Source organism: Oreochromis aureus, linkage group 4 (assembly GCF_013358895.1).
Source record: "Oreochromis aureus strain Israel breed Guangdong linkage group 4, ZZ_aureus, whole genome shotgun sequence".
Classification (NCBI taxonomy): domain Eukaryota; kingdom Metazoa; phylum Chordata; class Actinopteri; order Cichliformes; family Cichlidae; genus Oreochromis; species Oreochromis aureus.
This window is the reverse complement of record NC_052945.1, coordinates 26,170,585-26,185,652: the sequence shown is the minus strand read 5'-3', so window position 1 is coordinate 26,185,652 and position 15,068 is coordinate 26,170,585. Positions and strand designations below refer to the sequence as shown.

The 15,068-nt window shown below is 44.4% G+C and overlaps 1 protein-coding gene across 1 annotated transcript; it reads right to left on the bottom strand.

Annotated features, from left to right (window-relative positions):
* Window positions 1-3,401: 3,401 nt before the first annotated feature.
* si:dkey-110g7.8 (GTPase IMAP family member 8) lies at window positions 3,402-11,594 on the bottom strand. Its single transcript, XM_031749548.2, has 7 exons — window positions 11,441-11,594; window positions 10,609-11,216; window positions 8,924-9,479; window positions 8,084-8,181; window positions 6,377-6,508; window positions 5,514-6,104; window positions 3,402-5,368 (listed from the first exon to the last, which is right to left on the bottom strand). Exons 2-7 carry the CDS (start codon window positions 10,637-10,639, stop codon window positions 5,295-5,297), a joined length of 1,482 nt encoding a protein of 493 aa, XP_031605408.1. The 5' UTR covers window positions 10,640-11,216; window positions 11,441-11,594; the 3' UTR covers window positions 3,402-5,294.
* Window positions 11,595-15,068: the final 3,474 nt, after the last annotated feature.

The following is a 15,068-nucleotide window of genomic DNA, read 5'->3' as shown; positions in this document are numbered from 1 at the left end:
TATGAATTCCTTCAAAGTCAAAGTCAGTTTTATTTGTCAATTTCTTCAGATGTACTTGCCATACAAAGGAATTGAAATTACGTTTCACACTGTCCCATGCGTAGACATAGACAACAATAAAGTGCAGATGCACAACATTTAGGTACATACAGGATGTAACAAGACAGGACCTACACATAACGTATAATAAAGTGTTCCACAGTGCGCCCTGGAAAGTAGTGTACTTGTCTACTTGACGTAGTCCCAGGTTGTGGTTGGTAAGTGTTTTTGTTTTAATGCAGCATAAGACTGTAGCAGCAGTAATAGTAATATAAATAATATAAATAGTGCTAAAGAAAATACTAAAAATATATAGCAGCAGGTGTGTGCAATTGTAATGCAGAGGTAGTCGTTTCCAGTCAGGAATGTGGAGAGTGTTTCCTTGTTGTGGAGTGTGTGTGTGTGTGTGTGTGTGTGTGTGTGTGTGGGGGGGGTCCAGTCTGTCTTCCTATACTCCTGCCAGTCTGGTGGTTCTGCTGGCTGGGAGCCGGGAGGAGAGAGTTCAGCAGTCTCACAGCCTGGTGGATGAAGCTGTTGGTGAGCCTGGTAGTGCGGGAGCGAGACTTCTGTATCTTTTTCGGGAGGGCAGGAGGCTGAACAGACAGTGCGCGGGTGGGTTGCATCGTTGACAATTGTGATGGCTTTGCGGGTAAGGCGGGTGGTGTAGATGTCTTGCAGGGAGGGGAGTGGTACACCAACTATCCTCTCAGCTGTTCTCACAATGCGCTGTAGAGCTTTTCTGTTATAGTCAGTGCAGCTACCGCCCCACACAGTGATGCAGCTGGAAAGGATGCTTTCAATGGTTCCTCTGTAGAATGTGGCCAGGATGGGTGGTGGAGCACTTGCCCGCTTGAGTTTGCGCAGGAAGTAGAGGCGCTGTTGTGCTTTCTTGGCCAGTGATGCTGTGTTGGTGGTCCAGGAGAGGTCCTCACTGATGTGCACCCCAGGAACTTGGTGCTGCTCACCCTCTCCACCGCAGCGCCGTCGATGGTCAATGGGGGTGACAGGTGTGGTCTCTCTGGAAGTTGACAATAACCTCCTTGGTCTTGCTAACATTTAGCAGGAGGTTGTTGTCTCTGCACCACGTGGTCAGGAGCTCAACCTCTTTCCTGTAGTGGGTCTCATCGCCCTTGGTGATGAGCCCCACCAGCGTGTAGTCGTCCGCAAACTTCACAAGGTGGTTGGAGCTGGTTTGGTGTGCAGTCATGTGTCAGCAGGGTGAAGAGCAGAGGACTGAGCACACAGCCTTGTGGAGCCCCGTGCTCAGGGTGATGCTGTTTGAGACCTTGTTGCCCACACGCACCGCTTGAGGCCTCTGGCTGTGGAGATCCAGCAGCCAGTTGCAGAGGGAGGTGCTGAGGCCCAGTCTGTCCAGTTTACAGATGAGTTGTTGTGGTATTATGGTGTTGAATGCTGAGCTGAAGTCTATGAATAGCATTCTCACATATGAGTCTTTCTTGTCCAGGTGAGTTAGGGCTGGGTGGAGGCAGAGCAGATTGCATCTTCTGTGGATCGTTTCGCTCTGTATGCAAACTGGTATGGGTCCAGGGTGGGAGGCAGGGTGGATTTGATGTGTGACATGACTAGTCGTTCAAAGCACTTCATGATAATGGGTGTCAGTGCCACGGGCGGTAGTCGTTGAAACAGGCTGGGGATGGTTTCTTTGGCACAGGTATGATGGTGGCAGTCTTGAAGCATGATGGGACAGTGGCTTGCCTCAGGGAGATGTTAAAGATGTCTGTGAAGACATCCTTCAGCTCCTCTGCGCAGTCTTTCAGCACACTACCAGGGATGTTATCTGGACCCGCTGCTTTCCGGGCGTTGATGGTGATGAGTGTCCTCTTCACGCTGGCAGCAGACAGGCACAGAGGCTGGTCGTGTGGAGGTGGTGGTGTTTTCTGTGGGCGTGTGTTGTTCTGTGCTTCAAATCGTGCAAAGAAGCTGTTCAGGTTGTTGAGCAGAGTGGTGTCGCTCTCACAGCTACGCGCTGCAGGCTTGTAGTCTGTAATAGCCTGGATGCCTTGCCATAGGCTTCGTGCGTCCTTGCTATCATTGAAGTGGGAGGTTATCTTGTGTGTGTAGTCCTGTTTCGCTTTCCTGATGCCACGGGACAGGTTGGCTCTCGCTGTTCTCAGGCCTATTTCATCCCCAGCTCTGAAGGCCTTGTCTCTGGCCTTCAGCAGCCTGTGGACATCTCCTGTTAGCCATGGCTTCCGGTTGGCTCGAGTTGTGATACTTTTCATTTGTGTAACATCATCAATGCATTTGGTGATGTATGAGCTCACCGTGTCTGTGTACTCCTCAATGTTTATTGAGTTTGACCTGAGTCAGAAGCATGTAAGTAATGTGGATGAATGCTACAAATATGAGCTTTACTGTAAATTATCTGTGATCTAACTCCAAACAAGGCTGGTAGCTATCTCAGGGTTTTCTTTGAAGCAGAACTGAAGATAATGGGGCCCGCCTGACGGTCATGTTGTCGAAACACATGATTATTCAAGTGACAGTCATGTGAAGTTAATTCTATTTATAAGTACACGGTAAAACAGCTTCACATTCACAAAAAACCCCCAAAACATCTGTGTGCTCCTTTATTTCCCAGTGGATAACAACACGTTTGATTAGGCACATTTTTCTACACTGGATACTCTTAATGATACAACCCCAAAAGATGTAATAGCATGTTCAGTCCCTCTGCTGCTCATTAAGGTGGTTCAAAAGTTTATGCTGGTCATGTATTTGAGCATATTTTTATTTGTGCTAGTGTACAGGAGAGAGGGAGAAAAAAGTCAGAGTGCTGACTGGTGCTGACCCAGGCACAACTCAAATAATGTTACCCAACAGAAATGTGTGCATTCACCCTACGACGGGACCTAGGTGTGCGCTCTGTAATTGGCCTGGGCTCGTTTCCAGATAGCTCGGGGACTATTTACCATACATCTCTGGACAAGCGCCAAAGTCACAGCAGTTCAGCACTAATAGGCAAAATATTCCTTACAGGCAAAAACCTTTGCTAACTTTGTGTAAATGCCCTCATTTTTCAAGAGTGAAGCAAGAATTATTAGGCTTTTTGTCTGCCAATGCAAAACAGATCTGAAATGACTTTTTTTGTATTATTTTTGGAATAACCTCCTTTCCCAGTAATGCAAATATTACTCAAGTTGAAACAAGCAGTTCCAGAGATCATTTTTATCTGCCTTCATCTTCACATGCAGTATTCTGCTTACTACACTGCCACCTAGTGATGCTATCGCCCCACTACCAGATCCTCTCAGGGGTAAACAGTGAGATCTTTTGTCTTCAAAGACAGGAATTGCAGTCAAATTGAAATGACAGTTAAATAATAAGACGAAAGCCAAAAATACACAACAATATATCCATGTCTTTTATTATCACTGTCTCAGGATGAACAAAGTACTGATGTTGCAATCTCCACATAAAGAGGGACCACAGAAAGTAACGTCACTTTGGCTACAGTAAAGTGGTAGAACTTACACAGTGCAAAAATGCTTCACTAAGAGCCTAAAATGGTACATTATTTTACACTGTTTACTACACTTTTGATATACTGAGGTGGTCGGGACTCGCGGGACGTCCTCGTATGAAAATGTGAAAGTCATGCGTGTCACACTTAAGTGCTGCCGGTGGCCTATGTGGCTAGATGAAGCACAGAGGTTGCTGAAGCGTTGAGAGGGAGCAGTGCTGCGGATTCGTTTACAGGCTACATCATTTGTAGAAAATTACATTTTACAGCATGGCAGTGCTATCAGTCACATATTATGTATATGTTTTTATTTCAGAGAGTGAATTATATTTTATCCCCTCGTTTTTCTTCTTTTCTTTTTTTGCAGTTGTAAAGGTAGAAGGATGTGATGTTGTACCAAAGAAATCGCTTATTCAAGCAAGAAGAACAAGAAGTGAGGTTGCCTTCAGCTCTATAGGCACTCATTTTTCCGCATGCTATGTCTTAACATGCCTCTGATGGCTGTATATATATTTATATTATATATATATATATATGTGTATTTTTTTTTAAACTACTGATGTCTGATAGCTCAAGGATGTAGAAAAAGTTACAAGGTTTTAAGAGCCCTATGAGAGCTTGAGTGGTTCATGAGGTTATGCTGTTTCTGTAGCATGCGAAAGCTTGATGTAGCCTATAGGATACTGCCCTGCTGCTACTGCTGCAGGGTGTGCTCCTGCTGTCTCGCTTTGATGCTGAGGCACGTAGCTGAATCTGCCTTGTCAATACACGCACTGAATGCGTGACCATAAGCAGCCAAGCAGAGCCGGCCCGGGTGCTCCACGGGGATTTGAGGCTGCGCTAAGTTTCGACACAGCCTTCCTTAAACTGTCTTCCCAGCTCCTCTTGAGCATGAATGCGGAGGTGTGATAAAAAGTACTTACGCTTTTTAGTTGGTTCTTAAAGACTCACTCCCTTTAAGCTCCCGGTAAACTAAAACAAACACTCGGAGAAAGGCCCAAATTTGGATTAACATGTGACTCGCGTCCACACTTAAGCATTCAACATTAATCTGTGGCTGTGCCAGATTTTACCCCTCTTTAAATTAATCCAACTCAGACTGAGCAGCAGAGACGAATGCATTTTTAACGGAGATCATTTCAGTCTCACTCATGTGAGAGGCAAGCGTTACCTCCTGTTTTAAACATCTGAAGGTTGTGCGTGCATTTCCAGCACACTTTGTCCATGTTTGGATTTGGTATTAAGTAGCTTCCTTTCACTTGAGCTTTTTTCTTTTGCTTGTCAATCCTTTCTGATTCAAACTGATTGACATCAGAGGGAACAATCTTCCAACACTTGCTAATGACATGTGATCCCACCCTCAAATCTGACTGGACATTGCAGTTTTTGTTTCTTTTTTAACGTGTAACTTTTTTGGTTTGGATTTTGCCCTTTTTTTGCAACACGTCATACAAAGTTGATCAGTGCGGACGGAATAAAGATTTACAGAGATTAGCAGCAGCTGACTTCTGTGGACATGCTCACAGGCTCGGGGTGTGTTTTTGAGCTCAGGTCGCTCGAAGCAGAACATCTCTTCTCCTGTTCGGCATGAGGAGCTCGTCTTAAACGTCTCACTCTCCAGACCTACTCGTCTGAACCCTTTGTTGTCTCTGAAACTCTCAAGAGTTAGAGAGGGATATCTCAATGAGGTTTTAGTTTTATGAGGTGATGTTCATGCCCCGTTAAAAAGCTCACAAGGAGGAAAAAGACCTTTCCCTTTAGTCTGATTGTGTCACTGTAGCTGGCATCCCCGGCAGTCGTCCTCTGGTTCGGTGTTGTCAGAGGAGTAGGAGCTCTCCTCGCTCACTGTCAAATGCAACATTATTTTATTAGTGTGCATAATTTTCATAAGCAGATCAGCTGTGTACAAATGTGTTTTCAACTGCAACATGAGACAAAAACCATTGAACATTAGTTATCGTTGCAAAATATATACAAAAAAAGGACTTACACCACTCTGTCTGTATGGGGAGGAAGGCCTTGTCGCCGTTCTCTCTGATCATCTCTTCAATCTTATCCAGCAGGACCGACACACTCCTGTCTTTGCCAGGTGTCTTACTGTCCAGTACATGGTAATAGTTACCACAGTATTCCAGCAGTCTTTGCAACTCGCGTCCGCCTCTGAGGATGTGCTCCTCAATGGGCGTGCGTCCCAGCCAGTCACCACAGCTGAACAGCACCATGGTGTGGAGGCAAGCGCTGTCGCCAAACAGAGTCTCTATGTGCGCCACAAGCGTTCGCCGCTTCCTGGCGGTGAGGGATGAGACGACGGGCAGGACCAGCAGCAGGGTGTGGGGTCCGGGTCGCAGGAGGGCAGCCCCGCGCTGGGACTCCTGGCGGATTCGCTTAGGGGTTCGCCTCACCGAGAACCAGTCCCAGCCCGGCGTGTCTACAATAGTGATCCGACGACCGGATACGAGCGCCTGCCGCCTGAGGCACAGCTCTGTCTCTTGGCCCGATTCAAAGTAGCGGCGGCCCAGGATGCAGTTCCCCACCGAACTCTTTCCAACACCCTTCCAACCCAGCAACAGCAACCTCAGTTCTAAACAGAATGACGAGGACAGGATTAGAAATAGAAGAGTAGTCAGATAAACAGAGCGGAGAGAATGAAAACACTCTGAATAAAAAGCCAAGCTAGCTCATCAGGAATGAGTAAGCAATTTGCTACAACACCATTTCGTGGGGTGGGGGTGGTGGTGGTGGTGGTGGGGGGGGTTGTTTTCCCAGGGTAGAATCGTGACACATGTGATTTCAACTCTCCTTCACCACATGACTCACTCAATTACACACTTCAGCACACACAAACGCTCATACCTCTGGGAGGTCCTCCGATCATCTGCTCCCTCTGTCGAGCGTGCTCCTCCATCCTCATCCTTTCTTCCTCCAGAGCTCTCCGGGCCTGTTCTTCTTCCAGTAAAATCAGCTCATTCACCTCAAAGTACCATCCTGCATGAAAGCACCGATAAATTATTCGCCGAACTGTTGTGTGTCAGCTCTTTAACACAACTGGAGTATTAATCATGAGCTAGAGAAGCTCGTGCAGTGTAATTATTTACTGTGTCACAGCTCTAAATGTTTAAAAAAGTATTATTTTCAGTTAAACACCTACCTCTGTTTAACTGAAAATAGTATCATAAAAACAAGAATACACAAATATTTTAGAAATCTGTCAAAAAGCTGATGGTCCAGTGTAACGTTTATGCCACAGCTGTCACAAAGTAACATCACTCGTACTTATAAACAAATATTTTTTATGTCTCTGTAATAGTTCATGCACCAGTACATGCCTGCTCTTTTATCTGAATATTTTTAAAACCAAAATATAATTTTAGTTGCTATCCATACATTTTCAAATGTACTGTTTTACAAAAAAGCATCTTTTAAAAATTATTTACATACCAAATGACAGTTATTTACTTGCATTTTATCAAGAAAGCTGTATAATGCAAAAATACATCACTTAATAGGCAGCAGGTCAATAACAGATTGCCACCACTCTGTGAGACAAATAAGAGCAATGTAAAACTTTTGAGAATTTGATGATTTTATCATCTATGGTGCACAATGTAATTAAAAGATTTAGAGGATCCAGACACGTTTGTACAGAAGGGATAATACCCCAAACCAGTGCTGTATTGTGATTCTGTATTATCCCCTCACTCCCAGCTGGTCACAGCAGATGGCTGCCCCTCCCTGAGCCTGGTTGCACTGGAGGTTAAAAGGGAGTTTTTCCTTCCCACTGTCACCAACTGCTTGTCTGCTTCTCTGTATTATTGTTGGGTCTTTACCTTAAAATATAAAGCACCCTGATGCAACTATAAATGTGATTTGGCATTATATAAATAAAACTGGATTGAACTATTGCCTGTGATCTCAGTTTATCGCTACATCCACATGTCTAAATTAAACTAACTTAAAAATAAGTATTCCCCTGTTTGAACTATCAGGGTTTGAAATGATGTAGACTGCATTTGCTGGGCTAAAGTGAAGAGGGACCGTAGAGCTTGCTATCAGAACACATTAAATAAACAAGCATGAGTGAGGAGGGGGGAATATTAATGCACATTGCACATCTGGCTCTGTTACGATTATATCCAGGGTTTGAAGCCACATATTCAAGTCTTTTCATGGGAAGTCCATGTTTAATTTCAGCAACATGCCAGGATGCTGCTGGCAGAGACCGATGTTCAATGAACCCGACTGCAGTTCTGACCGCAAACATTTGTGGTATTGTGCACAAAATACAACAAAGGAAAGTCTGAACAATAAAACGACGGCAGTTCCTTCCTCAGTTCACAAACATTAACACCACAGGATGCTGGTGAAATAATCTGTGTCGTCTTTTATTTGTGTTGCTGGCTTCAACATTAATATAAATTCTTGAAAAAACAAAACATAAATGTGTTTCATTTCCAGCATTTGAGATGTTTCCGGACTGTTTTTAATCAAAACTAGAATTAAAACGCTTCTCAGCTCAAGAATGTCTTTACATGGTCTTTACTTTAATAAATCCAGCCAAACCTTGGTTGTCAGTGATCATTTCCTCCACTTTTTCCATCAGCTCGGGTACTTGTGTGTTTTCTTCTGTTTCTTTTCGAGTGTTATCAAAGGCGTGGTACCTGCAGGGGGGGAAACCAGCTTTACAAGGGGCATGACATTAGATTTATTTAGAACTACATAACAACTGCAGCATACAGTTTCATTTTGCCCTGAAAGAAACTTTCCACAGTTTTCAAAAATGTCAGAATTGTTGTCTTGCTGACGGCATTGCTGTTGGTTGGTGACAAAACTGAACTGAAAATCAGGAACCTTTAGATCTTGAACCTTACATTCACTATAAGCTAAGCAGTCTCTGGTGCTGCCAGTTTGATGTTTAACACCAACTAAGCAATCCAGTGTGAACAGATGCAGACGTTTTAGCATGGCACTCTTCTATGTTGAGAGTTAAGCATTCTTCCTGCTTAAAAACTCCCTGCATTATCAAAAAATCTACCCTGAAGCTTCATACACTCAGTTTTATTCTTATTGAAGCTTGCAGCCAAAGCTAACTAAAGTGATACTGCTGGAGATGTTATCAGAGTTTGCACAATTGTTTTTTCCATAGGCAGGATGTTCAGCGTAAATCAGGTTTGAAGCATAACATCTGCAGCTGTTTCCCTTTAGGTTATCTATCAAACTCCTGCTGCACAGTCTAAACACTGAGTACTTCTTCATGATTTGTTTTTTGCTTACACAGAGCTGTTAAAAAAAACCTTACAAGGACAAATGTACAGGTATGTGATGTTCCTCTGATTGGAGTATCTTTTGAGAAACTAGAGGAGACACTGGGAAAAACAGGAAGATAGCAAACTGACGTAATACCTGCTTCCACATCTTTCCACCAGCCACTGCAGAGCCTCTCCAGTGTTTGCTATGTGCTCCTCAATAAACACCCCCTTGGGCAGTTTGTCTATCCCGGTGAACAGGACCATGGAGTACCTCCAAGTTCCTCCCCCGAGGGCACCGAGCTGCTCCTCCGCAGCCCTCCGCTCAGTCTCGGTGAAGGGCTGGGTGACCGACACCACCAGAAGGATAGCGTGTGGTCCGGGAGGGCAGAGAATGGCCCCCATGCACGGGCCCTCGCTGTCCAGGCTCGGCGGCGGTCGGGGCGGGCTGTCTGACTCGGCCCCTGCGTTGTCGTTGTTGTCAGCTTCTGCGTCGTCATCCGGGTCGGCGGGGATGGCCCACGGCGGGGTGTCGACCACGGTGACGCGGCGGCCGTAGATCTCAGTGTGGCCCACGTTGCTGTGTGTAGTCTCCGTCCCACCATCAAAGACTTCATCTCCCAGGATGGTGTTGGCAGTGGAGGTCTTACCGGACCGTGGACCCCCGAGGAGCAGCAATCTGCGCTCTGGGGGATGGCGGCCCCGGGGGTCTCCTGGTGTGACATAGCAACATCAGAACTGTGCTCCTCTACTCAATTTGACCACTCAAAGCGCTTTCTTACAACCCATTCACACACACAAGTGCTTTTTTTTATAACCGTACATTCACACACACACATAGGTCGTTTCATATGTAAAAGAGAATTTTACCAAAGTGCTTAAAATACTTTTGTAAATTACCTTTTTTTCTTAAAGAAATCTATCAAATCATGTGTAATTTTCATTGCAATATGAATTGCATTTAAATTAAAAGGGGATGGCAGTGAAAACTCTGGCGCTGTGATGTCTCTCTCGTGTTCTCGGAAAGTCCGAACTCCCGTGTGAACTTACGAAATACAGACTATGAAGTACGGAGTAGTGTACTTGATTATTGAGAAACAGCCATAATCTGATGGATGCATCAGAGGCAACTCGGGGTTCAGCATCTTGCCCGAAGAAGAAGGAGCCAGGGATCAAACCTAGGTAGAGGTACATACTTTTAACACTCTGTCTGAATAGATTTTGGTTCTTTATCTGTCTAAACCTGCTGTTCAGTCTTACTACTGTGTTTTGGAGATGACTGCACCTCTGCATCCTTCACAGTGCAATGCAATTCTACATTCCCCCCTTCTTTCCTGGCCTCCCTCCTTCCATTCCCTCTCTGCTCTCTTCTTATCTGCTACCTTATACCTCGCCTCTTTCCCTGGCTCCAGGTTCATTTGCATCTCTGTCCCGCTTTGGCTGATCTCCCAGCATCCCTCGCCTTTTCATCTGTCCTCAGATTTCAGAAAAACAGTGGCAGACACACAACTCCATCATGTGAACAAAAACATGACGCACTCTGAGTTTTGATTCTCCTTTTTTTCAAAGGCATCAGAGAAGTATTTGAACACCCAGAAGATGCTCAGAGGAGTGATGCGTGCTCCATGAGGAGGAGGAGGTGGAGGAGAGTATGAGATGCAGAGAGTTTATTGATTGATGATGCTCACTGACTTTTCATGTATGCCACCAATCACAGAAGTTGACACGAGCAACAGTTTCCCCCTGCAGCCGACGTTTGAAAAAGGATGCTGCTGTTAAAGTAAAGGTGATGATGTCGAGCTCGCTGTGAGGTGTCCGGAAAAAGATTAAAAAGCCACTTACCGGTGTCAGAGGCAGAGGACACAGCAGCCATCTTGTGTGTAGAACCTCTGGCTTCCTCCTCCTCAGCCCCCCTCCTCCGTCTCCGTCTCACCTCCACGGTGCCTTCCTTTTTTGTGCCTCTTCAGAAAGCCACGGATGCAGAGCTCAAATGCTTCCCAGCTCTCGCTTTCACTCTAACCCTCATTCTGCTGCAGTGTAGTCACTCTATCTTCAGTTTCCTCCGCCTGCCTCTTCCTCTCTTCATTTCCTCATACTTAAACCTCTCCCTTCCTTCCTTTTTTTGTAATCTGCTTTCTTTCACACCCCCTTCACCTCACCGTGGCTCTTCCTAGTCTTTTCCTTTATGGATACATACATATATATCCCCTCCGCTCCCAGTCCTCGTCCCCTTCCAGTGCTCCTTTCTTTTGTCTTCTTTATCTGTCCGAGCTGAGGGGAAAGATTGTGCAATGCAGGAGACTGGAAGCCAAATCCACCCCTTCAGCAGCTGCTCCAATAAGATGTCTGTTCATTTTTTTGAGGGAAAACAGAGGAAGCTGTGCCTCCCACTCGCTTGTATCAGACAACAGCAGCAGCAGCAGCAACAGCAGTGTGGCACTGTATGCAGACTGCAGTCAGGTGGACAGACAGAAAGATGGATAGACAGAGAGAGGGAGAGTCAGTACTTTGTGCTCGGCTTACAGCTGGATGTGTTCCCCAGATGTTGCATCATGCATGAACACAGCTATTTATAATAGATATGATGCCTCTAGACATGAGAGTATTGTGCAAGGCAGGAAGGGGATTTATGCTGCATGAATACATTTAAATATTGATACAAGAAACGGCTTACATAATAAGTAAGAGCTTCTATAAATAGCAGATGACTGTAAGACGCTGTCCGATCGCTTTGGAGTCAAATCTTCGCAGCCTTAGTGTGGATACTGCCTCAGGAATACAACACGTTTAGCAGAAAGTCATCCTGAATGTCTGAGCTCATCCTTGGCTCCTTACCCGTTGAATTATGTCCGCTATATGGGGAGGTATGTTCAGGGAACCTAGGGAAATCACGGCAGTCAGAAGGTTAAAAAAGAAGCAACATTTGCTGTGTAGATTTTAAAGACGTGGGTGACAGTGCTAATGTGACTCCAAACTCTTCGCTGACGTATTCGTGTTTATTGCAGCGATCATAACACGTTTTAAACGTTTTGTTGACGTCATTTCATGTATCGAGGCAAAGTTAGCGCTTCGACGTCCCAGCGTTTTTGAAGTCTTCCGTAAGTCACGTCACACATTAAAAAAAAACTGGACACCTTCCACTTGGCCACGTGATCCTGCCAGAAGTCGGCTACTTAAAGGATGGTGATGTTCAAAGCATGAGATTAAAAATGAACAGAGGACATTCAGACCCTGTTTTTTTTTTAAAATAAACAAACAAAAAGCAATTATTATAATGTGGAGAGAAGGATTTATCACCATGTCTGTAATCTGGGTCGAAGTAGGCTATAGATGGATGAGGTCTGGAGTAATAAACACTATAAATAAGTAAGGTGAGCTCGTATTTAAGGAAATAGGAAAAAGGGTTGGGATTTTCACTTTTTACAGATGCTGAAGTAATTTTCTAAGAAATTTAGAGTTCGCTTACTGAAACTGTTGTCACAGTTCGGGTGAGCTGCTGGTAAATTATCACTGATTTCCATATTCTCCGGTGTCCACCTCTGGGCGGAGCTGTCACCTCCTCACCTGTCCAACTCACCTGGAGCTAATCTGGGGCAATCTACTGAGGGTATTTAAGACCAGTTTTGCAGTCTCTTTGTCAGCTTACCCAGGTTGGTAACAGGCTCGCACGCTTCATGCTCTTTGAGCAAGTCTATGTACTTCCCTTGTCTTCCTTGTGCTACAGCTCTCTGGTTCCGCCACTCGGACACCGGATCACACTCACTGGATTAGTCGCCCAGCTTCTTGCTCCCTCTCCTGGGAAGGATTTTCAATAGCGATGGCCAAATGGAGCTATCTGAAGCATTAGAGCTTATACTGAAAAAAGGTTCATTACTTGAAGCTTTTCGCACACAGTCGTGTTTGGTGACATCTGGTGGCCAAAAATATGAAGAGCCGCTCGAATCTACAACAATAATGAACTGCTTTATTATTGATTGCCCACAGAGCTGACAGCTTCTGTTTGATATCATGTGATATCCAAATTATGTTATATCTATTCTAATAATAACTAATTTTGTATATTATACTATAACTTCTATAATTATAACTATGTACCGTGTATTTCTTATGTACATTTTAGGACCTGGGAACAGAATTTCTGATGAACTGGTTTTTATTTAGGAATAGGGAGAGCGTCCTCTCTTCTTGGCTCAGTGTCTCTAATTATGTCACACACTGGTTCGCCATCTCTCGCACAAAATCACCACCAAAACACAGCATAAACCTCGCCGATGACTCAGTTTCTTTTAAACCATTGAATCAGGTACTGAAGCAGTGACGCTCCGAAACAAGCTTCGGAAGTCATTGATCACGTGACGTTGTTCAGCCGAACCGCGATTGTTTTGACACATGCGCCGGAGCTTCAGCTTCAAACATTTTAAGTGTAAATCTCTGTCAGTTTGTTGAAGGAAGCTGTGTGTTTGAAATACTCTTGATTTTCTTTAGGTGACACTTGGCAAGTTTGCATATATTCTGAAGTAAAGTCTGCGACCTTTATAGAGCCCTATCAAGTCTCCTGGTCTTAACAGACTGTTAGCACACAGTAAAAAGAAATGGTGTAAAAGTGAGAAAACATTCGGCAGTTCCAGAGTTGCATTTTATTAAAATAATAATAAGAAAAAAATAAGGAACCCTGTATATAGCCTATACAACAATAAACAAAAAAATAAAATGAAATATTGAAAAATAAAATAGATGAAATTGCATTTTTTGTGAGTTAATTAATATTAGATAAATGCAGCTGATAACCACAGACTTTTCATGATTCTTATATGCTTGGGACAGCGCTAATACTTGCTAATACTTCCCCCTTTCCTGTTCACCCTGTACACTGCGGACTTCAGTTATAACACGGACATTTGCCATCTTCAGAAGTTCTCAGACGACACCGCCATCATGGGCCGGGGGGCAGAGGGAAACGAACTGGAATAAAGGGGGGTGGGGGTGGGGCATCAAGGATTTTGTCAGCTGGTGTGAACAGAAGCATCTTCGCATCTATGCCAGCAAGAAGGAGCTGCTGATTGACTTCAGCAAGAAGTCACCCCATACTGCATCAGTGAACATCCAGGGTTTGGACATTGAAAATAGTGGAGGAGTACAAATACCTGGGTGTTCACCTCAATAACAAACTGGATTGGTCCACGAATACAAATGCACTTTGTGTTATAATATTGCTTCAGGGAGCAGACATGACACCGTCTTAGCTTCTAGCCATCACTTTTTATTATATCCCCACACCACCCTCCGGTGGCTTCCACATGAACTGCACCTTAAACAACAACTGTTCACTCGTATCATGACATCCCCCTTTTTTTTTTTTCTTTTTTTTTTTTTTTTTTTACACAACAGGGGCAAACAACAAAGCAACTCACAACACGACTCTAGGCCCATGACCAGTAGAAAAAGAAAGGAGAAAAAAAAAATGCATCTTTGCATACTCACATTTCTCTTTAGTGAACATATTTGTTTTTCTTCCCATGTTTTTTTTTTTTTTTTTTTGTCAAAGCATATACTCAAACCATAATGTTCATTTTATTCCTCAATAAGCCTTCTGGGCTTGGAAACAATACGTCCACTCGCTGTTTTGGGTGGGGAACTTGGAAACTCTGTGGGAGTGACATTTTTACTTTGCATGTCCATCTCGCTTTGTCCCTGTATTTTATCACACTCATTTTGCTGTGTCACGTTTTGATTGTCCCTTGACTGCCTTAGAAACTTTCTGTTCCTTCTATATGTCTGTCCATCAGGCATCTGAACGACATAAGATCTTGGATGTTCAGATAAACCTGTCACCTGGGCTGGATTCCATACACCCTGTTGCCACATTCTGACAGTGTCACCAACCTGCAGTTGCTGAAGTGCTTTGGTGCCTTGGTTAAAGTATTCTCTCTGTTTCTGTTGTCTTGTTTCTAACAACTGCTGCACCGTCTTAGTGACCATTTGGGGTTGCAATCTTTGTGATGTCGTTGGAAGTCTTGTCCTTATGCGCCGACCCATTAGCAGCTGGGCTGGTGACGCTCCAATGTCCTCCAACGGTGTACTCCTCAGATTCATTAATGATCGATACGGGTCATTCCCCTCGGCTTTTGCCTTTTTTAACAAGAGTTTCACTGTTTGTACTCCTCTCTCTGCCATTCCGTTTGACTGTGCATGGTGGGGGCTCGTAGTGTTGTGACAAAACTCCCACTCTTTTGCAAAGTCTTGGAATTCATGGGAGCTGAACTGTGGTCCGTTGTCTGAAATCACTGTTTCAGGAATTCCGT